The sequence below is a fragment of the Drosophila obscura genome, unplaced genomic scaffold (genome assembly GCF_018151105.1).
Source record: "Drosophila obscura isolate BZ-5 IFL unplaced genomic scaffold, ASM1815110v1 contig_37, whole genome shotgun sequence".
Taxonomy (NCBI): Eukaryota; Metazoa; Arthropoda; class Insecta; order Diptera; family Drosophilidae; genus Drosophila; species Drosophila obscura.
Window position 1 is genome coordinate 2814307 of NW_024542825.1, and position 27626 is coordinate 2841932.

Genomic DNA, 27626 nt, shown 5'->3' on the forward strand with positions numbered 1-27626 from the left:
AGAACCGCATTTTTTTTTCAAAACTTGTGTGTGGTACGACGACGCCTGCTGTATGCATTAGCGTGTGTACATACTCAAAGATCTTGTATGTGTATAGTTTTGCAGAGATCGGACGACGTGTGTGTGTAGTTGTGCGAAGCCAAACTGAATAATAAAATAAAATGGATAAAATAAAAAGGAACATAAAACTTTTCGACGGTAAAAACTATTCGATCTGGAAGTTTAGAATAAGAGCGCTCTTGTCCGAAAATGATGTCCTAAAGGTGATCGACCGCGAAAAACCAGATGAAGAAACTGATCAGTGGCAAAAGGCCGAAAGAGTCGCGAAAAGTTTAATTATCGAATATTTAGGAGATTCATTTCTCAGTTTTGTAACCAAAGGGTGTACCGCGCAGGAAATTCTCAAAAATTTGGACAATATATATGAGCGCAAAAGTTTAGCGTCTCAACTTTCGATTAGGAAGCAACTATTGTCGTTAAAATTAAAATCCGATTCATCGCTCAAGAATCATTTCCAAATTTTTGATGACTTAGTAAACGAACTAATGTCTTCGGGTGGAAAAATCGAAGAGATAGACAGAGTGTCTCATTTGCTAATGACACTTCCCTCTTGCTATGATGGCATTATAACTGCGATAGAAACTTTATCAGAAGAAAACTTAACCTTAGCGTTCGTGAAAAATAGGCTGATAGATCAGGAAATAAAATTAAAAGGTTCTAACAAAGAAACCAGTTTCAAAGTCTTACAAGCAGTTCGAAATGATGGATATAAGGAAAATAAATTTAATACAAATAATAACTTCAAAAATAAAAACAATTTTAAGAACAAAATGAATAAAAGAGCAAATATGAAATGCCATTTCTGTAATAAAATGGGACATATTAAAAAGGACTGTTTCAGTTTCAAAAGGGGGCAAAAGAATAGAATAGAATAGAATAATAATAATAATTACACAAATAATATTAATGAAAATGGCAAGCAAGCTCACACGGCCAATGCACACCACCCAGATAGACACATTGCCTTTATGCTAAAAAGGGTCGTCAATGTACCGAACAAAAATGTGAACTCCATTTCGTTTATCTTGGACTCAGGCGCTTCTGACCATATGGTAAATACAAAAAGTCTGTTGCTAAACTGCAAAGATTTGGAGCGGCCAATTGAGATCGCAATTGCCAAATGCGGCGAGTACATACAGGCAACAGCCAAAGGTACTATGGAGCTACAGAGTGACCAAAAATCAAAAATCACCCTCGAGAACGTGCTGTTCTGCGAGCACATTCCTCAGAATCTTCTTTCGGTTAAGAAAATGCAAGATGCTGGTATGGAGATTGTGTTTTCGGCAGGAGGTGTGACCGTTACTAAGGACGGAAAAATTATTTTTAAAAGTACGTATTTTTATGATGTTCCCGTTATAGAATTTGAACTATGCCATCGAGCATATATAACTAATAAAAATAATTTAAATATGTATCAATTGTGGCATGAGCGAATGGGACATATTAGCAAGGGAAAATTAATAGAGTTAAAGAGAAACAATATGTGTGAAGATATAAATTTGTTAAATAACATTGAATTTGGTAATGATATATGTGAAGCTTGCGTTAATGGAAAGCAAGCCAGATTACCATTTTCAAAGTTTACAAATAAAGAGTATATTAAAAGGCCTTTATTTATAATACACTCAGATGTCTGTGGTCCGATTACACCCCCTACAATAGATGGCAAAAATTACTATGTGATTTTTGTTGATCAGTTCACTCATTACTATGTGACTTATTTATTAACATATAAATCTGATGTGTTCTACTTTTTCAAAGATTTTGTTGCAAAGAGTGAAAGTCATTTCAATCTTAAAGTAGTAAATCTGTATGTAGACAACGGGAGAGAATATCTATCAAATGAGATGAGAAATTATTGCGTTCAAAAGGGAATTAGTTATCACTTAACAGTTCCACATACACCACAATTAAATGGGGAATCTGAACGAATGATAAGAACAATTACTGAAAAAGCTCGAGCCATGAAAAATGGCGCAAAGTTGGAAAAACGGTTTTGGGGAGAAGCTGTATTAACAGCTACTTATCTGATAAACAGAAGTCCAACCAATGCGTTATATGATAAAAAGAAAACGCCATTTGAAATGTGGCATAGTAGAAAGCCAGTTTTGAAATATCTAAAGGTGTTCATGTGCATAACAAAACAAGAAAAAGGAAATTTGATGACAAATCATTCTTGTTTGTTATGTACCTAATGGTGATTCAGAGATCCCGAATGAAAGTACGGATGATATTGTTGCCCAGAATGAGAGTATGGGAGATATCAATTTTCAGATCCAGAACGACAGTATGGATGGTATTGCCCAGAATGAGAGTATGGGAAATATCAATTTTCAGATCCAGAATGACAGTATGGATGGTATTGTTGCCCAGAATGAGAGTATGGGAAATATATATGTTCAGACCCAGAATGAGAGTATGGGAAATATAAATTTTGAAGTCTCGAATGATAGTACAGATGATGTTGATGCCCAGAATGAAAGTATGGGAAATAGTCACAGTCATATCCTGAATGAGAGTAAGGAAAAAGACAAGAATTGTTTCCAAAATTGTAGTTTGGAAGAAAAACCTGAAGTCCGAAAAAGTGAAAGGCTTAAAGATAAGCCACCAGTACCTTTTAGACTTTTAAACAGTTGTCTACTATACTCACAAACTCTTTTTAATGACCTCCCAAATTCATATAATGAATTAAAAGGAAGAAATGACAAGTTGAAATGGGATCAAGCAATTCAAGAAGAGTTAGATGCTCATATTATAAATGAAACTTGGACCATGGTCGAAAAACCCAAAGATACAAATATTGTTGATTGTAGGTGGGTTTTTACAATCAAGAATGATGAATTGGGCAATCCAATAAAGTATAAAGCACGACTTGTGGCACGTGGATTCACACAACAATACCTGATTGATTATGATGAAACGTTTGCACCTGTGGCTAGAATAACTAGTTTCCGTTTAATTATGTCATTGTCAAATCAGTTTGATTTAAAAGTACATCATATGGATGTGAAAACTGCTTTTCTGAACGGACAGTTGAAAGAGGAAATATATATGATGGTTCCCCAAGGATTGGAATGTAAAAATGACAAAGTTTGCAAACTTAACAAATCAATTTATGGTCTGAAACAAGCAGCTAGATGCTGGTATGAAATGTTCGAGAAAATCTTGAAAACAGTTGGATTTGTTAGTTCTGCTGTAGATCCTTGTATTTATCTTCTCGATAAAGGAGAGATTCACAAAAACATATATTTATTATTATTTTAAGTAGATATACCAGTAAAAATAATAAAGAATTATGGCAATGCCTTAAAAGAGTTTTAAGATATTTGAAAGGCACAAACAATCTTAAGCTAACTTTTGTAAAAAGTATAAATCATGAAAATATTTTTGCTGGATACGTTGATTCTGACTGGGCTGGAAATGAAAATGATAGAAAGAGTACAACGGGTTATTTATTTAAAATGTTTGGTTCATCCCTTATTTGCTGGAATACAAGAAAGCAAAATTCAGTTGCAGCCTCATCTACTGAGGCTGAGTATATGGCATTATTTGAGGCTACGAGAGAAGCTATGTGGTTAAAGTCTTTAGCTAAAAGTGTTGCATTAGAATTTAATGGACCTATAAATGTTTTTGAAGACAACCAAGGTTGTATAAGCATTGCTAATAATCCCACATGCCACAAAAGAACAAAACATATTGATATTAAATATCACTTCTCAAGAGAGCAAATTGAACAAAAACTAATTTGTATTAAGTATATTTCCACAGTTAAACAACTGGCGGATATTTTGACGAAGCCATTGCCTGGACCTCGATTCGTCTACCTGCGAGAACAACTGGGACTCATGAACTAATGAAGCTTGTTTAAACTACTTTTTGATCTCAACATACTAATGAATAGTATAATTTTTTTTTTTTTTTGATTTTGTAAACATGAATTAATGTATAATTAGTAAATTTATAATATTTAAGTAATATGGTCTGGTTGGGTTTTTCTGGGTTTTCCCCAACCCTTTGCAACAAATGTTGGACTGTAGTTTGTAACTCCCAGAATGCTCGGCTTGCTGCTATATATATAAGTTATATTCTTCATTGTTATAACTATTAGATCTATGTATCTTTTGAGGAGGTGTGTTGAAGTAACCAGTGTGTTACATACAAAAGAGACAAAGATCTTATCGATGATGTATCGATAGTTGGAATTGATGATGTATCGATAGTTGGAATTGACGATAGGCCATCTCTTAAGTTTGATCTCTCTCTTCTATCTCTGACTCTGAACTGTGCGCATGCAAGCCGCGGCTATATATACGAAAAGAACATTAAAGAAACATTTAAAAGTATTACACAAACCGTCTTAATTATTACTCAGAATATTACATATACCAACAAAAGTAAACTCTGCACTATATGTAGCCCAGCTGCTTGGTCTTGTCGATCAGCGCCAGCATGCCGGCCATCAGCTCCTGGCAGTTGGGCAGAATCTGCACGGGCGGCAGAATGAAGCCGTAGCGTCCCTTGTCGCGGTACTCGATGGTGTAGCCAATCTTCTTCTGCAGCTCATTGAACACCCAGTCAACGGAGGTGCCCGTGGCCACATCTGCAAAAGAAAAAAGTCAATCAATTAGCTTGTGGCACGGGGGAATGGAAGCTGCTGCAGCAACCCACAGAGCACATCCGCCGTGGAGCCATAGGTGTAGACAGTGCCGTAGGGCAGCTCCTCGATGGCTGTGGCAAAGGCCGCGCCAATCTGCAGCAGATCGTCGTAGTTGTCGGGAAACTCCGCTGCCGTGTGGCCAAAGGGCGACAGCAGATACTGCCCGTACGAGTGGAAGGATATGTACACGCTGAACTGGTCCTGGATGCTGCTGAGGTACTCGGCCAGTGCCCTGGCCTCCGGCTCCGAGCCGGGCACATCGCCGGCAAAGGTTTCGCTGCAGGGATTCGCAGAGGCGCCATTGTTCACCATCCAGTGGGAGTCAAAGTTGCGATTGGCATCGGCGCCAATGCACTCGCTTGTGGCATGCGGCTGACGTGTCTTGCGCCACATGCGATTCTGCAGCAGATACAAACAAACAAAAAAGGGTTAGCAGTGGCCTGAAAGCCTGAGCGGAAATGCGGATGTACCTTTGTGTGTGAGTACTCAAAGCCATCCACATTGAACACGGGCACAATGTGCCAGTCGTAGCTCTCGGCCAGATTGCGCACGGCCGGCTCCTCGGACGTCAGCAGCTGATTAATGAACCACGTGGCACTGGCCGAAGTAATCCACTCGCGGGCATGGATATTCGACTCGATGAAGATGCCCGGATTGCCCGCCTGGTGGGAGATCTTGATGCCGCGTATGGTGCGATTCTCGTACGACTGGCCCACAATGAACTGCTCGGTGACGTTGGGATAGGCAGCCAGCACGCTGTCCAGCCAGGCCTCGATCTCCGCCAGTTCGTAGTACTTAGTCCAGCCAAAAAGGTGCCATCACTAGCGGCGGTATCGGCGGCAGCAGTGACTTGCTCCTCATCGATAAGCCTAAATGGGGCATCGTAATTGGCCTTTATGGCCTCATAAACGCATAACTGGATGGCCTATCGATCACTTACGCTTGAACATTCGCCACCATCTGCTCACTGCCGATGCCATGCACGCGCAACAGCTGCTGAAAGTGCTGCAGGTCCTCGGGACTCACCATTATGTGCAGCTCCTGGCTATGCGCGTCATAGTCCTTCCAAATGTTGTACTACAAAAACAAAAAAGGCGAAAAGTCTCCACTGTACTGAGGTAATTAAACGGCAAACGGCACCTTATTGGACAGCTCTGCAAGCCGCTCAATCACATCCAATTGCAGCCTGTTCCTCAGCGTCAGCCTGTACACTTCGTAGTGGTCGTAACGCTCTTTCGTGGGGCTGTCCTTGAGCGTTCCGGCACTGGCCAGCACCAGCAGCAGCGCGGCGGCGGCGGCACACAACCAAAGCAGACGCATATCGAAGCTTAACTGAGTGTCCACGCAGCCCAATAGCCCAAAGGAAAACTATAAGCCACCCCGACAAAACGTAATCGTAATCGCAATCGTGATCGTGATCGAATCTTAATGCTTTTATTATTATTGCTGCTGCTGGGGGATTACACACCATTAATACTTGAGGTTGAGATAACCCAACGATTTGCACTTATCTAGCAGGGCGATAAGGCCAATCAGCGTCTCCTCGGCATTGGGCACAATGTGCACCGGCGGCAGGACGAAGCCGTAGCGGCCCGTGTCACGGAACTCAATCGTGTAGGATATCTCAATGCCCTGCTCGTTGTAGGCCCAATCGTTGGTGGCACCCGAAGCGGTATCTATGTGGATGAAAACCAACCATTAAAGACACAAGTCTCTCTCTCTCTCAGCACTCACAAAGTATTCCCGCTGCCGAGCCGTATCTGTAGACCGTGCCATAGGGAAACGCCTCCACCGCATCGCCATAGGCCTTGGCCACCTCCATTAGATCATCGTAGTTATCGGGAAACTCCTCGTCCGTGTGGCCGTAGGGCGACAGCAGCAGCTGGCTGTAGGAGTGAAAGGCCAGCATGACATTCAGTTTGGTCTTGATGCTGCCCACAAAGTCGGACATGGCCTGAATCTCTGGCTCGGAGAAGGCGCGCGGTCCGCCATAGTTCTCGGCACAGGGATTCGAGGAGGCGCCATCGTTCTCCATCCAATGTGAGTCGTAGTTGCGATTGGGATCAACGCCAATGCAGCTGGAAATGGCCGAGGGCTGACGCGTCTTGCGCCACATGCGATCCTGCCAGTTTGAAATCGATTAATGAGGAGCTAAAGGGTATAGCAATCCAATACCTTTTCATGGGTGTACACAAAGCCATCCACATTCAGCACGGGCACAATGTACCAGTCGTGGCTCTCGGCCAGCGTCCGCACCAGCGGATCCTCGGAGGTGAGAAACTGATGGATCAGCCACGTGGCCGTCGCCGAAGTAATCCATTCGCGGGCATGGATATTCGACTCGATGAAGACACCCGGATTGCCCGACTTGTAGGAGATTTTGAGGCCACGTATGGTGCGATTCTCGTAGGACTGGCCCAGGACAAAGCCCTCTGTTATGACCGGATATCTGGCCAGTATGTCGTCCAGCCAGGCCTCGATTTCCGCCAATGAATTGTACTTTTTCCAGCCAAAATCTTCGCTCGTGGCTCGCGCGTTTTCCGTCGTCTCAATGTCGATTAGTCTGTGGAAAAATGTGGCCAGAGCAGAGGGTTAAATAAATTCAACACTCAATGGGCCTTGCCACCTACTCCTGTACATTGGGTATGAAGATCTTGGCAGTGGCATTGGCCTGCAGCACTTCCGCCTGGAACTCGGCCAGGCCACTGGGACTGACCATCACATGCAGCTCATCCTTGGCCTCGTGCCAAAGCCTAAACTGAGCACAAACTTAAAGCGCAAACTCACAGAATTATGGCACACAAATGCACTCACATTCTCGCGATCCTCGGCCAGCTGTCGCAGCAGATTGCGTTGGCCGAGACTCTCGTACTTGACCTTATAGACCGCGTAATTGTCGTAGCGTATCCGGCCGTCTGTCTGACCCACAGCTGCCCCCAGAGCAACGTGCAGCAATGCCAGCGCCAAGAGACAGGTGAAGGTGTCGCCCATGTTCCGTGCTTGGCCTAAACTAAGCGACTAATTGCCTTCAGGCAGCCAGTGGCTGGTTTTATCGCGCTGGCCTGTGCCACAGTCTCAATTGGGGCTGTAAAGATAGAGGCAAACTCAAGAGCTTACTGGGCAATATTGTTGCGGTATTTCTTTCCCAATTAAAGTGTGAATCGTTTTGCTCTTGGATATAGCCCGAGGCGGGCGTGTGCCTTATCGACCAGAGCGACCATGCCAGCGGCCAGCAGATCCTCACAGTTTGGCAGAAAGTGTGCCGCGGGCAGCACGAGTCGCGGCATTCCGTGGGGCAAGCCAACTGAATGTTCTTCTCGCTATAGGCCCAGTCCATGGAGGAACCAGCAGCAGCGACATCTGCATCTTTTAAACCAATTCTTTCTACTTGAAACTACTTCAACTTTCACATCAAACTGGCAAAGCCTCCAGGCGTGTGCTCTCTGCCTTTGTTCTTTATCCCGAGAACATAGTCGGACTAGTCCCGCGCTTCGACCAGGGCAAATCGATCGCTGCAGCGTTCCGCCGAAGCTACTTCATTTTCCACCGAATGTAAGTCAAAATTTTGATTGGCCTCGGCCCCAATGCTGGCGGAGGTGGGGGTGCAGCGGCTGCCGAGTCCAAAAGAAGAATCGAAAAAAATTTAAATCAAAATTTTTTTTGATTTTTTTAATTTGATTTTGATTTTCGATTTTTTGAAATTATTATTAATTTTAATTTAAGAATTTTTTTTAAATTTATTAAATTACAAATTTTGATTTACATTTTTGTTTTATTATTATTTTTTTATTATTTAATTTTTTAATTTTTTAAATTTTTTTGATCCAATATTTTGGTCTTGAACAATATATCTTCGCTGCTAAGAAGTAAATAAATATTTAATTTATCAACGCTTTTTCACCTATACTCTCTCTCTCTGAAGATAGTTTACACTTAAATATAGTAAATTAAATTAAAATTAATGAAATTAACTATTTTTTAATTTTTCTGATGCAATATTTTGGTCTTGAATATCTTCGCTGCTAAGAAGTAAATAAATATTTGATATTTAATAAATAAATTAACAAACATTTAATTTATCAAGGCTTTTTCACCTATACTCTCTCTCTCTCTGAAGATAGTTTACACTTAATAAATTTAAAAAAATTGTTTAATTAAATTAAAATTAATGAAATTAACTTTTCTATTTTTTAATTTTTCTGATGCAATATTTTGGTCTTGATAAATATTCGCTGCTAAGAGGTAAATAAATATTTAATATTTAAAAATAAATAAATATTATTATTAATTTATCAACGCTCTTTCACCTATATTCTCTCGCTCTTTCTCGCTCTCTGACGATAGTTTACACTTAATAAATTGAAATAAATTGTTAAATCAAATTAAAATTAATGAAATTATTTTTTAATTTTTCTAATGCAATATTTTGGTATTGAATATAATTTAAGAAGTAAATAAATATTTAATTAATCATTGCTTTTTAACCGATACTCTCTCGCTCTCTCCCTCTCTCTGGCGATAGTTTACACTGTGTTTGCGCAGCGCTGCAACAACATTTGATATACATATGTATAGTAGTAGTCCGCTGGCTATGGGTATGGATAACGTAACACCCGGAATTCATATGCCGAAACACTTTCTTTCCAGCTAAACTAACCTTTTAATCAAGAGACAAAGCAACAGCTGCCATCTGCCATCTGCTGGCGGGCGTTGATGGGGGTGGAATACTCGCACCACTATAAAGCATTCCCATTGAGCCCCACTTAGCGCCAGTTCGCACAGAATGCTGCTCGTGATTGCATTGCTTATGGTTGGTGTCGTTGATGCCAGGGGCTTCCCAGCGACAGTCCCAGTGGAAGAGCAAACCGACAAGCCGCCAATAGTTTCCTATGCAAATTACAAGGTGTACCGGGTGGGCATACACACGGCAAGTCACTTTCAAGTGATCGAATTTCTGCTGGCTGATCCCGAGATGGTAAGTGATTTACTCTTGCCATTATTCGTGGGATTTACTTGGGTATTATTTCGTGTGTGTTCCCTCAAGTACAATTTGTGGCGCATGGGCAAGAACGAGGTGGACATAATGGTGAATCCCAGGGTGCTGGACGAATTCCACCACACAATAACGCAGGATACGTTTGATGTGCGATTGATTGTGCCCGATGTGCAGCTGTAAGTTGCAGTCACCCAAGCCCCAGGATAAATTAATTATATACATTGCCTGCCCCCACAGACTTATAGATGCAGAGCGTGCCAACAAATCGCCCAACACTTGAGGAAATAAAAACCAGTCCAAAACAATTCAAATAAAGTTTCACAAAATGTATTTATTGGATGTATTTTACGTCTACTTGTTGCAGCCAGTGCCGCAGTCGGTGCCCTCGCATATGTCGCAGAGGGAGGACTTCACCTGGTAGTATTCGGTGGCACGGCGCTCCGTGTCGTAGTAGTCGTACAGGGAAACGGCGGCGGGCTTCTGCTTGGCCACCGCATGCGCCTTGGTCGCCTCCACGGGCAGGCACTTCACATCGCCCGGCGTCAGGCTGTCAAAGTACACGATAACCGTCGAGTCGGAGTTCTTGGTCTCCACGCGCTTCACCCGGTCCACGGACTCGATTCTGCCCAGACTGTCGGCATCGCCCACATAGCCGGAGGGCAGTGCGATCTCCATGACGGCCATGTTCGAGTCCTTGTCCTGGTCGCCAGCCTCGAGCGGCACGTACTCGGCGCAAATGTCCAGCACGAGCAGGCGATTGGAGGCGCTGTCCTTCACGGTGGGCGTCACCTTGAAGCTCGGCCGCTTGTCCTTCTCGGCCAGATTGTAGCGATACGAGAGCTGCACCATCGCCGAGCCGGTGCCCCGGGCCGTGAATTCCACCTGGCGGGTGCTCCGCGGCAACACGTGCGTCTGCAGAACCAGCGCATTGGCGGGTTGCACCTTAATGGTGGACCTGGTGCCGTTTGAGGGCACAAAGTCAATGGCCATGGTGCCGGTGCCGGAGCCGGTCTTCTGGGCGAACTTGGTGAGTGCCTGCAGGCCGACGACCGTGTCCTGGGTGGAGGCGAAGCCGCCGTTGCTGTTGCGCTGCCCAATCAGCCACTTGACAATCGGCAGGCTCGTCTCGGCGGGACTCTGCTCGAGCAGGGCGATCAGCACGTACGCGGTGAGCTCCACATCGTTGCTGCGCGGACGCCAGACGGTGCTGGGTGTTGGCTGTTCCGCTGCCTTGGACCACCACTTGCGATCGTTCTCCTGATGGGCCTCGCCCTCCAGCTTGGCCAGCACCTTCTCGGCCTGCGGATGCTGGGCCAGCTGCAGCGCCACCGCGGCAATGGCCAGCGCATACTGATCCTCCGTCTGGTCCACCTGCTCGGCCACATAGCGCACACCCTTGTCCACGGCACTCTGGTACTTGGGGATGAGTTCCTGCAATGAAATCCAAGGTAAGAGTCGCATGGCACACGGCCATCTTGGTGGCAATCGACGCTGCTCACCTGGTTCTCGAAGAAGGCCAACAGCACGAAGGCGGTGAGCGCCAACTCATTCTGATTGGCGCTGTCGAAGAGTTTGCCCAGCTCGGGAAACTCGCCCGTCTCCCGCTGCTTGGACGCGAGAAAGTCGAGGCCGGCGGTCAGCACCTTGGGATCCACTTGGGTGTACTTGGCCGCCTGGTGGAAGGAGCGCATCACGTAGGCGGTGAGCCAGGTGCTGCCGGACGGATCGGACTTGCCGAAGGCACTGTACGAGCCATCGTCGTGCTTGTAGGTGAGCTCCCGCTGGTAGCCAATCTCGAGGAACTTCTTGGCCTTGGCCTCAATGCCGGCCATCGGGCGGCTGGTCACCTCCAGGTACGTCAGCACCAGAATGTTGGGCACAAAGTTCACCATATTCTGCTCGCCGCAGCCGTACGGCATTCGCACCAGATTGTCCAGATTCTGGAGCGTGGGACCCAGCAGATCCCCCACCACTGAGAATTCAATGAACTCCGAGTCGGGCACCGCCTCCGCGGGTATTTGCACTGCGAGTGCCTCCGACAGCTCGGCCTGATCCTTCAGGTTGATGAAGAGCGCTCGATTCACGAACTGTGTCACGCCCTCGGGCTCCACCTTCAGCTTCTGGTGGATGGTGTCGCCGGCAATCGGCGAGGTGGCGCTTATCTTCAGTGTGGTGGCGCCCACACGCTTGGGGCGAATCATAAACGAGACGCTGCGGCCGCTGTTGGCGGGTATCGTGACGCGTTTCACGCGGCGCACCTCATCGCTGGCCAGCTCCTGCACCTCGTTGGTGGCCTCCGTGAACTCGTACTCCTTGTCCGCATTGTCCATGGCTACCTCTGCGTCGAGCGTCTTGTCCAAGTAGTTGAATACGATCACGGGTATGGCTATGACCTCACCTTGGGCGTGGGGGATAACGAGACGAGCATGAGTGGAAGACTCTTTTGGGAGCGTTCGATCACTTACCCCGCTTCACGGAATACGGCAAATTGGTGGACACAAAGAACGGCTGGAACACGCGGATTTTGCTGGGTCTCTTGGTCAGGGCAATGCCCGTGCTGGGGTTCAGCGAGAAGCCCGTCACCACCCAAGAGGTAATCGTATCTGGTATCTTCTTGGCCAGCGTGAAGCCATCGGCATCCGTACTATCAAAGATTTATGCATTAATTTTCATGTTCCTTACGAGGCCTGGAAACACCGCATAAACATAGGCAACAGTACGCAACGATTCACATAATGGCTTAGATGAAGGTGGAAGGTGGAAGGTTGAAGTTAGCGACCAAAACATGCACGGAAAAATAAGCTGGAAATATGTTAGTGGAAATGGAACTGCAGTTAAGCTGCGCTGGAATGTTCTTTTGGTTCTTTTGGTTCTTTAAGGAATATTCATTTGAATGCTCTGAGTACAGTCAACAAAACACGAACATGGAGTGCATGGCATTTACTCGTGTCTATTGAGGAACATCCAAGTCTCCGGAAACTCTTTGCGTATCGGGGGTGCTGGTGGGGCTGATGCTGCTGCTGCTGCTGGTGCTGGGCTTGCGTAAAATATAGACCTGGCTTCCCAAGTGGGTTCAGCCATTGAATGCATAACAATATCATCAAGTTCTTCAGACATTGAGTAATCAACCCAGCGATCTAGGAATAAGACATTAATTATGTTTATGGCGGCATTCGCGGTGAGCTTGAAGCTATAACTATTTTGTGGTATGTCCTATCGAACCTGCCGCGCTGGATGTATTTGTTTGGGCCAATTTAATGCTTGAAATATTCATTTGAGTGCCAATTATTATGCGCTGAGTATGAGTCCCACCCCCCCGCCACATACAGTCAACAAAACACGAACATGGAGTGCACAGAATTTACTCGTGTCTATTGAGGAACATCCAAGTCTCCGGGAACTCTTGGCGTGCTGGTGGCTGCTGCTGCTGCTGGTGCATATAAATCAGATCTTAGTACTGAAGCAGCAAAGCGGGCTTGGGGTGCTGCATACACAGCACGATCTTCAATTACCGCAGATCTTAAGTAATAAGGCAGCCAGCCATCTGGGAATTAGATATTAATTGAATTCTTAGAGGCATCCACGTTGAGGAGTTTCCCATTTGCCAACTGCCGCGATATACATATTTGGGTGATTTATGGATTTGCATATTTTTTTACAATTAATTTAATTTTGTTAGTCAAGCACACACACACAGAAAGAAACAATGCTGAAATGCTCATACTTTTGGGCATTGTAAAATATCCAGTTTTCGGGAAACTCTTTGCGTATTTGGGGCACTGGGACTGGCGGCAATGGCCTTGAACCCGCTGCTGCTACTGATGGCCTCATTGCCATGAGATTTATATTCATTAAACCAAATTGTGGTGCTGGAAAGCGCCGCCTTAGAATTCCTGGGAACCAGCGTCTTCCTAATAGGCATAGAAATTCGTTTTGAAAACCAAAAGTGGATCAACCAGGCACAACCAGGCACAACAGTTCCAGCGAGAAAGTTTGTTAAAGTAAAGTTAAGTATTGAAAGAGGTAAGAAATTAAAGCAATTAAAAGAGAGAGTGTATTAAACCTATTGATGCCCCAAAAAGACACACACAAAAAGCGCACAACGGGGTTGGTGGTGGGTTGGGGTTGGGAGAGGTAGAAAGGGTATTCAATTCAATTCAATTAAATTGATTCATTTTTTTTTTTTGTTGGTTACTTTTCGGCATTGTAAAATATCCAATTCTCCGGAAACTCTTTACGGATCGGTGGACTGACTGGCGCTGCAGCTGCACCAGGAGGGCCGGCTAGTCCAGGTCCAGGTGCCGCCGCAATCGAAAATGCAATCGGCATGGGCGAATTAAGTACAAAGAAAGGTACTATAATATCATCTGCATCGGGGATATATATATATGTATATAACATTAGTATTAGGTTAAAGCCTAAGCTAAAACTAGTTTGGAGTTATATTTAAATCTAATTTTTGTTTTTTTTTTTGGTATAGAGAAGCTGATGGACTGGCGTGCATTCGAAGGAGGAGGGGGGTTGGGGTTTTTTCATGCAGCATTTAGATAAACCGTAGGACCCACCTCCCGTTGCCAGTCGTTTGCGTTTGCCATATCCAGAGATCGGCAAAGTTTTTGCGCACTTGGTCGGGCAGCTTCTTCGCTTCAGTTGGCCCATCAACGGTATCAATATCGTCGTCTACTTGTTCCTCAACATCATACTCGATATTGTCCGTCATATATGAATCACTATGCTCAACTGAGACGGGCGCTAAAATTGTTTGGGTATGCGATAGACATTTGCGATTAATTGCAGGGCAATTCCAATGCTCCCGGGAACTGTCTTTATACGTCCACGAGGTCTGCACCTCTGCACAGGCCACAAATTCAGGTATTAGTATTATTGGTGCATGTGGCATTTGGAGAGAGGAGAGCCTGCCTGTTGCCTTAAGATAAAGCCTAGTTAAAGCCTCAGATAAAGCCTCAGTTAAAGCCTCAGTTAAAGCCTCAGTTAAAGCCTTAGATTTGTGTTTAGAAAGCATAGAGCGCTGTGCATTAAGGGTGCATTAACGTGTGCGTGTGTGTGTGTGTGTGTAGGTAGGGCGTGGCACCCACCTCCAGCTTTGCCATATCCAGATCTCGGCAAAATTCTGACGTATTGGCAGGGGTTCTGGCTCGCCCGCAATCTCTGGCTGGCGATTGTAAATGGCACCACCAAAGCCCAATGGCTGTTGGCCAGCTATGGCAGCAACGGGCTGAAAGTCTGCTTCCGGCTGATCGTTTACATAGTCGGGATAATCTGATGGAAATGCGGCGGCTTGAGTACTCCTCTTGTCCAATGCAACCAAAAACTATTTTGTCAATATTTAAGCTATCCCCCAAAATGTTTGAACTTTGGTATATATATTCCAAATACTTTCAAGCAACTGCTGCATACTTCCGCCCAAGTCTTACCCGTATTGTAGGGATAGTTGGCATTGGTGAGGGTCACCAGTCCCGAGGTCTCGCCCGGATATCGGCCATAGCCGCGCTGCCAGGGCGTCGCTGTTTGGTACTTGCTGAGGCTGTTGAAGATCTCATCGCGGCTCAAATCATTGCCGGACTTGAGCAGCAGCACACTCTGATCCACGCCGAGCAGACCCACAAAAGAATCGGCATCGGTCTTCACGCGCAGCTGAACCTCTTCGCCGGGCTTGGCATCCACAGGCGCAGATATTTCAATCTATTCAAGAAAATTGGCTAATAAACTGCGCTTAAAATGCGGGAATACTGAAGGCTTACCGAATTGCTGAAATCCTTCTCAAAGTCGATTTGTTTCTCCTCGAAGCGAAGCTCGTTGTCGTAGATGTAATGCACATAGATGATGGCCCGAGGCACCATCGCAAAGCTGGGCGTAAATTTCACCGTGTGTGTCCTGCGGCCCTTGGGCACATCCACGTAGTCCGTGTCCACGATGTTGCCGCGGGCGACAATCGTGTACACAAAGTAGGGTATATCGCTGTTCGACTTGACATCAAAGGCCACACTTTCGCCCAGTTTTGGTCTGCAAGTAAATCGAAAATCCATAAGTTAGCTGGGAATTTGTTGGTGGTGTGCATGTAAAACTTACTGCTTGTTCTTCAGCTCAATTTTGAGTGGTTCGCTGCTGTCGAGCGCCGGCTGGAACTTGGAGATGCTGCCCACAAAGGACGAGGAGTCCCCGAAGACGGCATTGATGCTCACATAGCTCATTTCCAGTTCGGGCAGCGTCACGTTGAACGTGGCCATGCCATGCTCGTTGAGGGTGGACTCAAAATTGAACTCCCGCTGAGTGCCGCCGGCGGAGAATCGATGTCCGCTCACAAAGCTCACCTTGACCTTCTGCTCGGCATCGCGCACCGGCGAGCCATCCACATTCTTGACCACAACCTGAAAGGCAAAGGCCTTGCCCGGCTGATACGAGGGCGGCGTGTCGACGCCCTGGATGCTGTAGCGTTGACTGTGCAGATTGACAATCGTTGTGGCATTTTGCCGGTTGCCCGTCAGCTCCTCGGTGACAATGGCCAGGATTTTCAGCGGTGGCGCGTAGCCGCCGCGGTATTGTGTGCCCTCGATGCTGAACTCCACATGGCCCTTGCCATCGACATCGATTGTCTTCTCCTGTCTGCCCACATCCCGGTTAAGATAGTGCGCATAATTGGGCTCAATGGAGACGGTGGCCTTGCCCTTGACCGGCTTGCCGTACGTATACTTGGCCCGAATGGTCGCCTTTATTACTTTTTCCTGCACAGCCACATCTTTCGGCGATTCGATGATCACCTCGAACTTGGGCAGCACATACTTGTCCACCTCGAATGTCTTGGTCTCCGTGCCATCGCCATCGACACTCACTGCGATCTGCCAGGTGCCCAGCACTGGCTGCTCGGACAGCTGCAGCTCCCCGGCGTACACGCCCTTCGTCAGCTTGATGTCGGTGAGCTGCTTGATGCGATTCTGGGCGCCATCAGTGATGGCAATCGTGACGGGTTTGTCGAGCTTGGCGGGTCTGGTCTGCTCGTCGAGGATGAGTACGCGGAACTGCACCAGATCGGCGGGCTTGTAGGTGGCCTTATCAGTTTGTATGAAGGTCGAGGGCTTATCGTCGGCCCGGTTCAGCTTGGTGGAGTTCTCGAAGACGATGCCCGACACACCGACAGCCGTCAGATTGTAATCGCCCGCGGCCAGCTTGGGCACATCGAACTCCACATTTTGCGTGGACATGGGCAGCACCTCGATCTCCTTTGTCTCGTTGTACGAGGGGCCATTGAGGCTGATTCTCAGCTGGCTGGGCCCGTCCGCCTTGTGCACGGACACGGCCACATTGTACTTGAAGTTGGAGCGAATGGTGCCAGGCCCCACCACCGAATAGAGGCTGCACAAAAAAAACACACACAAAAGTTTTGTTTAATTACAAATAAAAGAAACTGATTGTTGGCAAATGGAATAATCGGAGCCGGATTACAATTTGTTTTTAATTGCAATTCCATGTTTATTTCTGCTAATTAATGATTCTGATTCGCTCTGAGTGATGATTCTGCTTAATGGTGATAATGCAAAACGAATAATAGAATGGTACTCTGGAGTGTAGCAACTATGCAAATTCCTCTTAATTATAAGTGCGAAGGTGTGTAGATTTATGGGTGATTTTTTTCCTGCCCGACTGATAGCTATCGAACAAAAGACCTTTGGGGTCTTAACACTTGGGAACTATCCGCTGTAAGGTACCCGTACTCAAAAAATAATTGAGGGGTACATTAGAATTGTGGTAGAAGTGAAGGAAACGTTTCCGACCCCATAAAGTATATACATACATATATTCTTGATCAGCATCAATAGCCGAGTCGATAAAGCCTCCTCTAGCGGAGGAGATGAAGAATCTAAATGGTACATACAATAATCTACATGTTAGATGTAGAAAATGCATTGTAGATGTAGATGTGGATAACAGATGTAGCAAAAAAATGTAATATGTACAATTTTTTTTGTTTTATTTTTAAAATTCTCAAAAATTAAATGCTCAAAAATGTGTATACTGACTGAGTACGAGTCGCGTCCCCAGAAGCGACTCGCACGTTCCTTCTCATTCACTATACAACACAGCACTCTGGGGGCTACAGGGCATTTATTTATATGAACATTAAACTTTTATGACACCCAACGACCACGCCCCACAATCAAGCGGCTCCCACACTCCAAAGATTTGTATATTTTAAACAAAAAGGTTCTGTGTGTTTTTCCCTGCGGTGCTTCCCCCACCCCCTGGGCAGACGCGTGTTCCGATAATCACCGCGCCCAAAGAGAAAAAAGAAAGATCTACTACGAACTGCAAGGCGCTTTTACTTAACCGGTTTGAAGGGAACCCAAAGAGTGACATTTAAACATAATCTTGGGGCTAGTGGACGTGGCCAGACGCGCGCTGGGTGCATGCCATCGAGTGCATATATTTTATTTATATTTATATTTTGAATACCAATCTATTGGTTCAGATGGCACCTGACAGTAGCCCTCATTAGTTGGTACTGATAAGCAAACGATTGGAAAATATATATACATATATACATGTACATATATACACATGTATGTGCCAGTTTATAACAGAACTCACCCGGTGGCATTGATTAGCAATGCGAATTGCAAGACAAACACACTGAGGAGTATCCTCAACATTTTGGGAACGGATCACGACACCAAACTGTAAAATGAATTTTTGTATTATTTATGTATGTTGTTTTTTGTTTCACGCGAAGGTTTATTGCAATGTTTTTTTCGCTCTCCCTCACTCTCTCACACACACACGCGAACGACGACCAAGTACTGACCTCGAGAGAGACGAACACGATGGGCCGGCACGATCCAAAATGAGCTCGTCTTGAAATGAGACGCGGCTTAAATACGATTTCCAATGTGATCGGCTCCCGATCTCTCTCCCATTCGTTGCCGTCTTGTCTCTCTATTTTCGTTTGTTTTTCGGGGAATTTTTGTCGCGCTCTATTAGATTTGCACGATCGGGTGGGTGATGCCGATGCTCTCTACTACGTCAATGATGATAAATCTCTGTATTTGTTTGTTGTGATTGAACTAACGGTGAAGGCAGGAGAGTGAGATGTCAGAGATCAGCGAGATGTTTGTCTTAACAGTAACCGAGTGGTCTTATCAATACTCAGAAGCGCTCTAATGAGAGAATTCACGGGATAAGCCCCAGGCTGTGCATATAAAATTAATTATGACAAATATTGCACAATACGTAAATATCAAAATAAAACTAAAAATAATAACAATTGATTGAACAATGAAATCGCATGTCTGGCCTATATTCAGCTTTTCTTTACTTTTTTTTACTCATTTCTTTTATATAATTTCTTTTCCAGGAATCCAGATGTGCTGCTGGAGAGCATTAACCTTTCTAAAGAAATGAATGCACTTTTGTGCTGAAATATTATGTAAGCAATTTAAGACGAATTATAAAGGGGAGATACCCCGAAAAATATTATTAGACAATTTCAAGCGCTAAATTTATGACAGTATTAAAAGTCTCTCGCTATAAAGAGAGAGAACTTTCAGTGAAAATATCGAGTAAAATTAACAATATAGGTACCCATGGAACTAGTGTTCCTTAATCTTTTCTTTAATATTATTTAAGATTTAATGGTACTTACAGATTTTAAATGAAATTTAAGCCACGGCACATTGTCAAAATAAGTCTCTACTAGAGCTTTTGGGTTTTTATCGCCACTTAGTCGGCACTAGAACCCTCTCTATAGCAAACTTGCAAGCACGACACAAAGCTCAATCGCCCACTTAGAGCGCGCAGGCTCAACTTGTGTGCAAATCGCGGGCCTGACTAAAAATCAGTTGGCAACGAGCTTTCAAGCGGGCAACAGGTGAACGGGCGCACGCTCCCAAAACGAATCGAAAGTGAAAGAAAAAACGCGAGAAACAACAACAAACGAACGAACCGCCTATCAAAGTCGCTCCAAAAACGCGCGGCTCGTCTTTGGCAATCTCTGGTGCTCTTCTGGTGCTGCTGCAATCGCCTATAGAGAGCGAGAGAGAGAGAGAGAGAGGGAGACAGAGCGCACACTCTGCCCACACGGAGAGTGGCACACCAAAACGATAGAGTTTCGACTGTGTATAATATGTGATGCCAATACACAATTCGGCATCAATCGAGAAAACGTGTTTACACTTAATTTGCCAATACAATACGAAACAATATATCAGGGAAATACAACCCGAACAACCCCACAGAATGCGGCGGCATAGAGGCATAGAGGAAATGTCAGCAGCAGTGATGATCGTCATCGTCACAGCAGCTTGTTTACTCACTCAAACAGCTGCTCAGGGGTTAGTATTCCGCACTACTTCGTACCTGACACAAAACAGAGTGACAAACTGTATGAAAATGAGCATGAGCCATGGGAATCAGATATGACATCACTCTCTGCACACTCTACACACTCTTCCAGACAATCCCTAAAACAAATTCACAAAAAAAACGAAAGACTTAGGCAACAAGCGTGCGAAACCATCAAACCATCATCCTCAGCAACATAATCAACTGTGTGTGTGTGTGTGAAGAAGACGATGTATTATTAACAACATGTAATCAGGGAATTAACCATGGGGTTTATTATGGCAGTTAATATATATATGAAATAACCTGAAGCCAACGCAGTTTTTTTTGGAGGTGATGTGCTGCTGTCGCCTACACACACACAGATTCCATACAGCATCCCAATTCGTGTTAGGGTGATGCAATGTGGTGCCAGTGCCAGTGCCAGAGCAAAACAGGAGCCAAAAGTGATACATCTTGAGTCACCCTGTGGCCCGAAGCTGCTGCTACAAGTTCTGCTGCTGCTGCTGCTGTTGCTGCTGCTAAGGTGACACATAAACGCGGCTTGCTACTTATGTCTGTACTTATTTCCGATGGCACTCACCTTGAACACTCAGTGACTGACTGAATGACTGACCAATACGAGTATCTATCTATACTCCACTGTGTAATTCTGATTGATGGCCAGAGTGAAAGACTGGAGGCGTCTACTTCTACAACTGGCACTTTCCTGATCATTGTCGGCGGGTCCATGATCTGTTAGTCCGTTCGTTCGTTTCCCTTATATGGTGCCACGCCACACTCATTCAAGGCTTGATTTCTGTCGAATTCGTGTAGGTGAATCGTAGCAGATCGTAGCAGATCATCGTAGCAGTTCCAATAGCAACAAAAAAAACCAATCAGGTGGAACTGTGTGCTGCTGAAACTGCAGCTGAAATTTCAGGCCTGCAACTTTTTTTTGCGGCCAATTTGTGCAAAAGCGAAATTGTTTTTTTTTTTGGTTTTTGGCTTTGGTTTTTGTGCCATTTACTTGCTCTTACTAAAACCGATTTAACTGCCAAGCGACCACCTAAGCGAACCTGTTTTTATTTTTATTTTTTTTTGGGGGGGGGGGGGGCAAACAAACGTGACATAAACACAAAAGAAAATTTTTTGGTGGGAACAGGTTAGGCGGTGGCCACAAGAAAAAACCAATTGGAATTAGAACAAGCTCAAAACTGTGAATTACGCCAAAGAGAGGCCAGGCCAGACGGCCAGACGGCCAGACGGCCAGACGGACCGACGGACAGTTTGTGGCACAGTTAGGAGGCAGTCCATAAATTTCGCAATCTTGCTACCAACTAAATGAATAGCCCAGCCAAAGCAACAAAGTAAAGACAACACCAAAAAAAAAAGAAAAATAAAAACCCCAACAAGCAATGAGTGCAGAGGAGATTTTCAAATTGAAAACCAAAAAACAAAGTTCAGAGACAGAGACAGAGCCGCCACTTGGATGCTCTGCGGAAAGGGAAACTTGGGCAAAATATTTAACATAACAATATGGCATGCAAATCGTATTTAAATTGTCTTTTGGATACCCCAAGCCTGAGGAACAGTTGAAAGAAAAACCACAACCACAAAAAATAGTTATAGCTCGAGCCAACTCTGCCCACAGCCCCCCCGACTCCGCAAGCATTTCCGACAGATGCCGCAAAGAGTGACCCCAGAGGAGGTGGAGGTGGAGGCCGCCGCCGCCGCGCACATTACACCTGGAACAGAGGCAACGATTCGGTTTGGGTTTGGGGTTTGGGTTCGGTTTTCGGTGTATTGTCTTCCGTTAAGCGCGTGAATGAAGAGAGAGAAAAACAGATTCAGATGCCGATTCAGATAGCATTTCAGCAGCAGCATAGGTGTAATTCACTTACAAAAAAAAAAAAACAAAAAAAAAAAGAAAGAAATAAACATTAAATCTCAACCGCTTTCCGTTACAGTCTGTACTCCATCATTGCCCCAAATACAGTGCGACCCAACTCCCAGTTCCATGTGGCTGTCAGCCTGCACAAGGCAGCGGAATCTGCGCGTTTCAAGGTGGGCATATTGGGCAGCACCTACACGGACTTCAAGACGGTGGAACTGCGGCCCTATGCCACACAATTGCTGCACTTTGAGGTGAGTTGCGCCAGCCCATGGAAGTTCTTTGCCTCAGCTTGGCAATTTTCTTGCAGATACCCGATCTCAAGCCGGATAGATATCGCCTGACATCGGAGGGTCTGGGCGGCGTGCAATTCACCAACGAAACGCAGCTGCACTTTGAGTCGCGACAGCACACAGTTCTGGTGCAGACGGACAAGAGCATCTATAAGCCCGGCGATCTGGTGCATTATCGCGTGCTCGTGCTCGATGCGAATCTGAAGCCCGCCCGTGGCTATGGACGTGTCCATGTGGACATCAGGGACTCGGGCGAGAACATCATCAGAAGCTACAAGGATGTGCGCCTAACCAATGCCATTTACTCGAATGAGCTGCGCCTGTCCGACTATCCGCGCTTCGGCACGTGGTCCATCCTGGTGGAAGTGGCCGAGCAGACACACAGCCAGCACTTCGAGATACTCGATCACATATTGCCCAAGTTTGTGGTGGACATTGAGACGCCCAGGAATGCCATCTATAAGGATGGCAAGATAGCAGCCACAGTGAAGGCGCAGTAAGTCGTTGCAGCAAGTCCGTTTAAAGTGTGGTCTTATTTTTAATTATTTGCTTCCTGCAGCTATGCCTTTGGCCAGCCAATTGTGGGCGAGGCCACACTCTCCATTTATCCCACCTTCTTTGGCTCACTGCAGCCGTTCGTGAATGATTTGATCACCCGCAAGGTGGTGCCCATCGATGGCAATGCCTACTTTGAGTTTGACATTGAGCAGGAGCTGCGATTGAAGCAGGACTATGAGCGGCAGTATCTGCTGGACGCGCTCGTCGAGGAGAAGTCCACGGGCTCTGTGCAAAACTATTCGACGGTGCTCACCTTGCACTTGAATCACTATCGCGTGGAGACACTGCAGCTGCCCAGCTACTATATACCAGGCGTGCCCTTTGAAGCCACGGTAAGAATTAATTGAAAATTCTATTTTTTTTTAGCTTACAGAATTATTTTATTTTTATTCCCTTCAAAGGCTCGCATTGCCCGTAATGATGGCAGCCCGTTGAGGGACTTTAAGCCCGAGATTACGGCGTATCTGACGAATGTCTACGGCAGCAGTGAGATGTACAATCGCAGCATCTACAGCCTGGATGCACGCGGTGAAGTCAAAATGAAGTTCACGGTGCCTGTGGGCGACAGCGATGAGTTCCATTCGATTATTGTCGATTATTTGGGCGTAATCAGCGAGGTGGGCAAGGTGCCGCGCAAGCATTTGCATAGCAGGCACTACATCACGGCCAAGGTGTTGAATGATAAGTAAGCAGCAGCCCGCCCCCCCCCCCACAAAAGGTTTCCATATAATTTATAATCGATTATTTATGATTCTCAGACCCACAGTGAATCAGGAAATATCCGTTGTGGTGCGTTCCAATGAGCCCATGAAGTATTTTATGTACCAACTGGTGGGCCGTGGCGACATTATACTCTCACGCAGTGTAGATGTAAGTCTGTTGAGTATTTTCTTTGGCACATATAAACCTCATAGAGTTTATTTTAATAGGTGCCCGACAGCACCTTCCATACCATCAAATTTCTGGCCTCATTTGCCATGATGCCGCGTGCCAAAATGCTCGTCTACATGGTCGTCAATGGGGAGTTTGTCTACGACGAACAAGTCATACAATTCGAGGAGAATCTGCTGAATGCTGTAAGTTTAACACACACACAGACGGAGTTTAATTTAATTTATAAACTCCCCTTGGCAGGTGCAAATTGAGGCACCCATTAGAGCACCGCCCGGGCAGGACATTGACATTGGCATCAGCACCAAGCCCTACTCCTATGTGGGCCTCATGTTGGTCGATCAGAATGCCGCCGCTCTGGGCACGAGCAATGATCTCACCCACCAGCGGCTCATGGACGCCCTGCGGGCGTACGAGCTGAGTGACGTCAACACACCCGTGGGTTCGCCCGGCAAGGAGTCTGGCGTCCTGACGATGTCCAACACGGATTACTTTATCGAAAAGGAGGCTGAGAGCACACCAGCCACAGGCCGTGAGGCGGCGGCCGCCACGGGCCCCGAGGAGGATAAACTGACGACAGTGCGCAAAACGGACATTGGGCCGGCGCACAAGATCGAGGTGAACACTCTGCCGCCCGGCAAGGGACGCTATGCCTTCTCGTACACCCCCAAGCCGTACTGGCACAATCCACGGGTGCATGTGATGCGTGCTCCGGCGGACACTTGGCTGTTCCTGAACATCTCGGCGAGCAGTGATGGACGCAACAGCATCCATCGACGCATTCCCAGCGACATGACCTCGTGGGCTGTCTCCGCCTTTGCTCTGGATCCGGTCAATGGTTTGGGTCTGTCCGCGCCCAATGGCAAGCTGGAGGCCTACAAGGAGTTCTACATATCCACGGACCTGCCCTATGCCATAAGGAGAGGTAGGATCAGGCTCAGCTCAGAGGATCTATAGCCATAGAGTGTACTTGAACTTGTGTGTTCCCTTTTGTTGTTGCAGATGAACTCATTGCCATTCCGTTTGTGGTGCACAACAACAGGGAGAGCGATCTGAGTGTGGATGTCACCTTCTACAACACAGCCCTGGACTTTGACTTTCCCCAGCTGGATCCCAAGGCCACCAGCAAGCCAAGTGGGCAGCCCCTATAAGTCCAGCAAATGAACTTCCTTTAAACTTGTATTTTTTTTTCTGCTCCCCCTGCAGAGGTGGAACTGTACAGCCGTCGCTCGCTGCAGGTGCCGGCCAAGTCCGCGCGTTCCATTTCGTTTATTGTCACGCCCAAACGTGTTGGCGCGCTGCAGGTGAAGGCCATGGCTGCTTCTGCCCAGGCAGGCGACACAGTGGAGCAAACGCTGCTGGTGCAACATCCCGGCGCCACGGAGCGTGTCAATCGCGGCTTCCTCTTCGAACTGAACTCGAATGCGCCGAATAGGAGGAACATCAGCATTGTGGTGCCGCGCAATGCCATTCCCGAGTCCACCAGCATCGAGGTGTCCGCCGTGGGGGATCTGATTGGCAGCATTGTGGGCAATCTGGAGCGGCTCATCCACCTGCCAACGGGCTGTGGCGAGCAGACAATGGTGCACTTTGTGCCCAACCTTATGGTGCTGCGTTACTTGGGTGTAAGTTCTGCAGAGATTTCATCTAAATATTTCCAGATCTTTCTAGCTTTCCAGTTACCTTTGCAGCGCCTTCGTCAGCTCACGCCCGAGCTGGAGCTGCGTGCCACCAATAATCTGGCTCTGGGCTACCAGCGACTGCTCTACTATCGCCATGGCAATGGTGCCTTCAGTGCCTTTGGATTGGATGCCAAGCGCAGCTCCACTTGGCTGACGGCCTATGTGGCGCGTTCGCTGCGTCAGGCTGCTGCATTCATCCAGGTGGATAGCCAAGTGCTGCAGCGCGCCCTCGCCTACCTGGCGAGTGTGCAATCGGGCAATGGCGGCTTCGAGGAGCATGGAGATATCTTTGAACAGTTCGGCGACGATGGCATCAGTCTGACGGCTTTCGTGACGCTCGCACTGATGGAAAGTGTGGTAAGTGGCAGCGATATCTGTGGCAGGGAGCACTCTAATCGAACTGTCTCACTAGGACTCCTATCCCGAGTACCGTAACAACATCAACAAGGCGCTGGATTTCATCACCCGAGGACTCGATGGCTCCAGCAATCTGCATGCCATGGCCCTGGGCACCTACGTGCTCTCGCGTGCCAATCACAATGCCAAGGCAGCCTTTCTCCAACGACTCGACTCCATGGCCATTAATGGGGGTTAGCAGCTCAATCCTAGCTCTGCCTGGACAGTCAATTAATTGCTTGAATTTCTCACCCCTCCCCAGATGGTCGCAAATGGTGGAACAAAACAGCGCCCGCTGGTGAGCAGCAATCGCCGTGGTACAATGCCACACGAAGTGTCAACATTGAGATCTCTGCCTATGCGGCGCTGGCACTGCTGGAGAACAATCTGGTGGGCGATGCGCTGCCCGTGCTCAACTGGCTGATGGATCAGCGGAATGCGCAGGGCGGCTTTGTGGCCTCCCAGGATACGGTGGTGGGACTGCAGGCGCTGCTGCTGTTCGCGGAACGTTTCTCCAGCCAGGGCAACAATCTGCAGATTGGCTTTCACTATGGCGAAGGAGCGGAAACAATACTCAATGTGAATGCGCAGAATTCGCTCGCGCTGCAAACTGTTGAGGTACGAGAGGTCATAGAAGAAAATCAATCCCTGCTAAGCGCATTAACGTTTCCCCCCTCTAGCTGCCCAACAACCTGAAGAATCTGATCATTTCGGCCACTGGTCGCGGCATGGCTTTGGCCCAGGTTAGCTACAAATACAACAGCAATGTGACCAGTGCCTGGCCGCGCTTTGTGCTCGATCCCACTGTGAATCGCAACTCGCATGCCGACTACTTGCACCTGTCGGCCTGCGCCAGCTTTGTGTCCGTGGCGGGTGAGCCGGAGCAGCGGTCCAATATGGCCGTGATGGAGGTGCAGCTGCCCAGCGGCTTTGTCGTCGACACCGACACGCTGCCCACACTGGAGTCGAGTGAGCGCATCAAGAAGGTGGAGACGCAGAATCGCGACACCAAGGTCGTCATTTACTTTGACTATTTGGACAGGCGTGAGGTATGCCCCACGCTGCATGCCTACAAGACGGTCAAGGTGACCAAGCATCGTCCGGTGGCCGTGGTCATGTATGACTACTACGACAACGGTATAGCCATAGCCTGTTCCATTTCCCGTTGGGTAACTAATTGGGGATTTTCCCTTTTTGTGTACTTTTTAGCGCGTCGTGCCAGACAATTCTATCGGGCGCCCAAGTCGAATATCTGCGATATCTGCGAACATGCCAACTGTGGCAATCTCTGCGAGAAGGCAGAGAAGCGTGCAGCACGCGGACCAGATGACTTTACGGCCATTGCGGGCCATTCCGGTGCCGGACCCAGCCTCAGGGCTGTGCCCATTCTACTGATGGCTCTTCTGGGGGCCCAGGCCCTGAGCTGTTAGCTGTGTCGCCGACTGCGGCTGGAAGCCACAAGGAAATCGAAGCTTTAACAAACAAACAAAAAACCCACTCACATAGTGCCTAAGTTAGACTAATCTCAGAGTCGTGTGAACTAAACCAGAGCTAAGTACATCTAATGATGCTAAAAACGTTGCCAATAAAGTGTTATAACCGTTTACTAAAACCACAACAAAGCACCGAGTGTGAAATTTATTTATTTCTAACATTAAATAATAAAATGGCTTGAGTGCAAGGGTGTCGCATATTTAAGTCCCAGGAGTCACAGCGCCCAAAGGAGAATGCGATGATTGTGCGCGAATAAAAAGGTTTCTTCATATTGGTCGCAGTCAATTCCAATACTCGTAATATAATGCCCTTGATCGGGTTTATTTATGCGTATAAGTAGTACGTACATTTATGCGGCTCTTCTTCGAGATGT

General features: G+C 46.7%; 5 protein-coding genes across 10 annotated transcripts; 2 read left to right on the forward strand and 3 right to left on the reverse strand.

The window, feature by feature from the left end:
* Positions 1–4235: 4235 nt before the first annotated feature.
* Positions 4236–6060, reverse strand: LOC111079676 (zinc carboxypeptidase). Its single transcript, XM_041594835.1, is given in 7 exon segments — positions 4236–4362; positions 4447–4660; positions 4729–5116; positions 5188–5526; positions 5529–5586; positions 5658–5794; positions 5858–6060. Coding segments are annotated over 6 exon segments (1296 nt in total). The 5' UTR covers positions 6038–6060; the 3' UTR covers positions 4236–4362; positions 4447–4466.
* A 69-nt stretch (positions 6061–6129) lies between these two features.
* On the reverse strand, positions 6130–7748 carry LOC111079683 (zinc carboxypeptidase). Its single transcript, XM_022374945.2, has 5 exons — positions 7532–7748; positions 7348–7475; positions 6893–7280; positions 6452–6839; positions 6130–6393 (listed from the first exon to the last, which is right to left on the reverse strand). The coding sequence occupies exons 1-5, from the start codon at positions 7706–7708 to the stop codon at positions 6188–6190; spliced, it is 1287 nt and encodes a 428-aa protein (XP_022230637.2). The 5' UTR covers positions 7709–7748; the 3' UTR covers positions 6130–6187.
* Positions 7749–9476: 1728 nt separating this feature from the next.
* LOC111079688 lies at positions 9477–10045 on the forward strand. The gene is made up of 3 exons (XM_022374951.2): positions 9477–9692; positions 9762–9889; positions 9951–10045. Exons 1-3 carry the CDS (start codon positions 9501–9503, stop codon positions 9991–9993), a joined length of 363 nt encoding a protein of 120 aa, XP_022230643.2. The 5' UTR covers positions 9477–9500; the 3' UTR covers positions 9994–10045.
* LOC111079685 (C3 and PZP-like alpha-2-macroglobulin domain-containing protein 8) lies at positions 10040–18637 on the reverse strand. 6 transcript variants are annotated; one of them, XM_041594831.1, is made up of 9 exons: positions 18532–18637; positions 18318–18404; positions 15804–17084; positions 15476–15737; positions 15149–15416; positions 13438–13624; positions 12179–12357; positions 11213–12111; positions 10040–11144 (listed from the first exon to the last, which is right to left on the reverse strand). In XM_041594831.1, exons 2-9 carry the CDS (start codon positions 18377–18379, stop codon positions 10065–10067), a joined length of 4218 nt encoding a protein of 1405 aa, XP_041450765.1. In that variant the 5' UTR covers positions 18380–18404; positions 18532–18637; the 3' UTR covers positions 10040–10064. The 6 variants fall into 6 exon arrangements, with proteins under 6 accessions (XP_041450765.1, XP_041450766.1, XP_041450764.1 ...); XM_041594832.1 differs by lacking the exon at positions 13438–13624 and adding an exon at positions 13909–14080; XM_041594830.1 differs by lacking the exon at positions 13438–13624 and adding an exon at positions 14279–14465.
* Positions 18638–19764: 1127 nt separating this feature from the next.
* Positions 19765–27373, forward strand: LOC111079684 (CD109 antigen). The gene is made up of 15 exons (XM_022374947.2): positions 19765–20056; positions 22016–22193; positions 22250–22728; positions 22792–23122; positions 23192–23475; positions 23549–23660; positions 23720–23866; positions 23925–24606; positions 24684–24815; positions 24888–25306; positions 25373–25720; positions 25776–25953; positions 26022–26377; positions 26440–26896; positions 26969–27373. The coding sequence occupies exons 1-15, from the start codon at positions 19854–19856 to the stop codon at positions 27187–27189; spliced, it is 4527 nt and encodes a 1508-aa protein (XP_022230639.2). The 5' UTR covers positions 19765–19853; the 3' UTR covers positions 27190–27373.
* The last annotated feature ends 253 nt before the right edge of the window (positions 27374–27626 follow it).

Excerpts from the sequence above, each read along its gene's own strand:
- LOC111079688 (XM_022374951.2), top strand. The coding sequence starts at position 9,501 with ATGCTGCTCGTGATTGCATTGCTTATGGTTGGTGTCGTTGATGCCAGG. Across the intron at positions 9,693-9,761 it reads TGCTGGCTGATCCCGAGATG|TACAATTTGTGGCGCATGGG; the intron begins GTAAGTGATTTA and ends TGTTCCCTCAAG. Across the intron at positions 9,890-9,950 it reads ATTGTGCCCGATGTGCAGCT|ACTTATAGATGCAGAGCGTG; the intron begins GTAAGTTGCAGT and ends CTGCCCCCACAG.
- LOC111079685 (XM_041594831.1), bottom strand. The coding sequence starts at position 18,379 with ATGTTGAGGATACTCCTCAGTGTGTTTGTCTTGCAATTCGCATTGCTA. Across the intron at positions 15,738-15,803 it reads ATTGAGCTGAAGAACAAGCA|ACCAAAACTGGGCGAAAGTG; the intron begins GTAAGTTTTACA and ends ATTTACTTGCAG. Across the intron at positions 11,145-11,212 it reads TGGCCTTCTTCGAGAACCAG|GAACTCATCCCCAAGTACCA; the intron begins GTGAGCAGCGTC and ends ATTTCATTGCAG.
- LOC111079684 (XM_022374947.2), top strand. The coding sequence starts at position 19,854 with ATGCCAATACACAATTCGGCATCAATCGAGAAAACGTGTTTACACTTA. Across the intron at positions 23,476-23,548 it reads GCCAAGGTGTTGAATGATAA|ACCCACAGTGAATCAGGAAA; the intron begins GTAAGCAGCAGC and ends TATGATTCTCAG. Across the intron at positions 24,816-24,887 it reads CAAGGCCACCAGCAAGCCAA|AGGTGGAACTGTACAGCCGT; the intron begins GTGGGCAGCCCC and ends CTCCCCCTGCAG.
- LOC111079683 (XM_022374945.2), bottom strand. The coding sequence starts at position 7,708 with ATGGGCGACACCTTCACCTGTCTCTTGGCGCTGGCATTGCTGCACGTT. Across the intron at positions 7,281-7,347 it reads TTCATACCCAATGTACAGGA|ACTAATCGACATTGAGACGA; the intron begins GTAGGTGGCAAG and ends ATTTTTCCACAG. Across the intron at positions 6,840-6,892 it reads TTGTGTACACCCATGAAAAG|GATCGCATGTGGCGCAAGAC; the intron begins GTATTGGATTGC and ends TCAAACTGGCAG.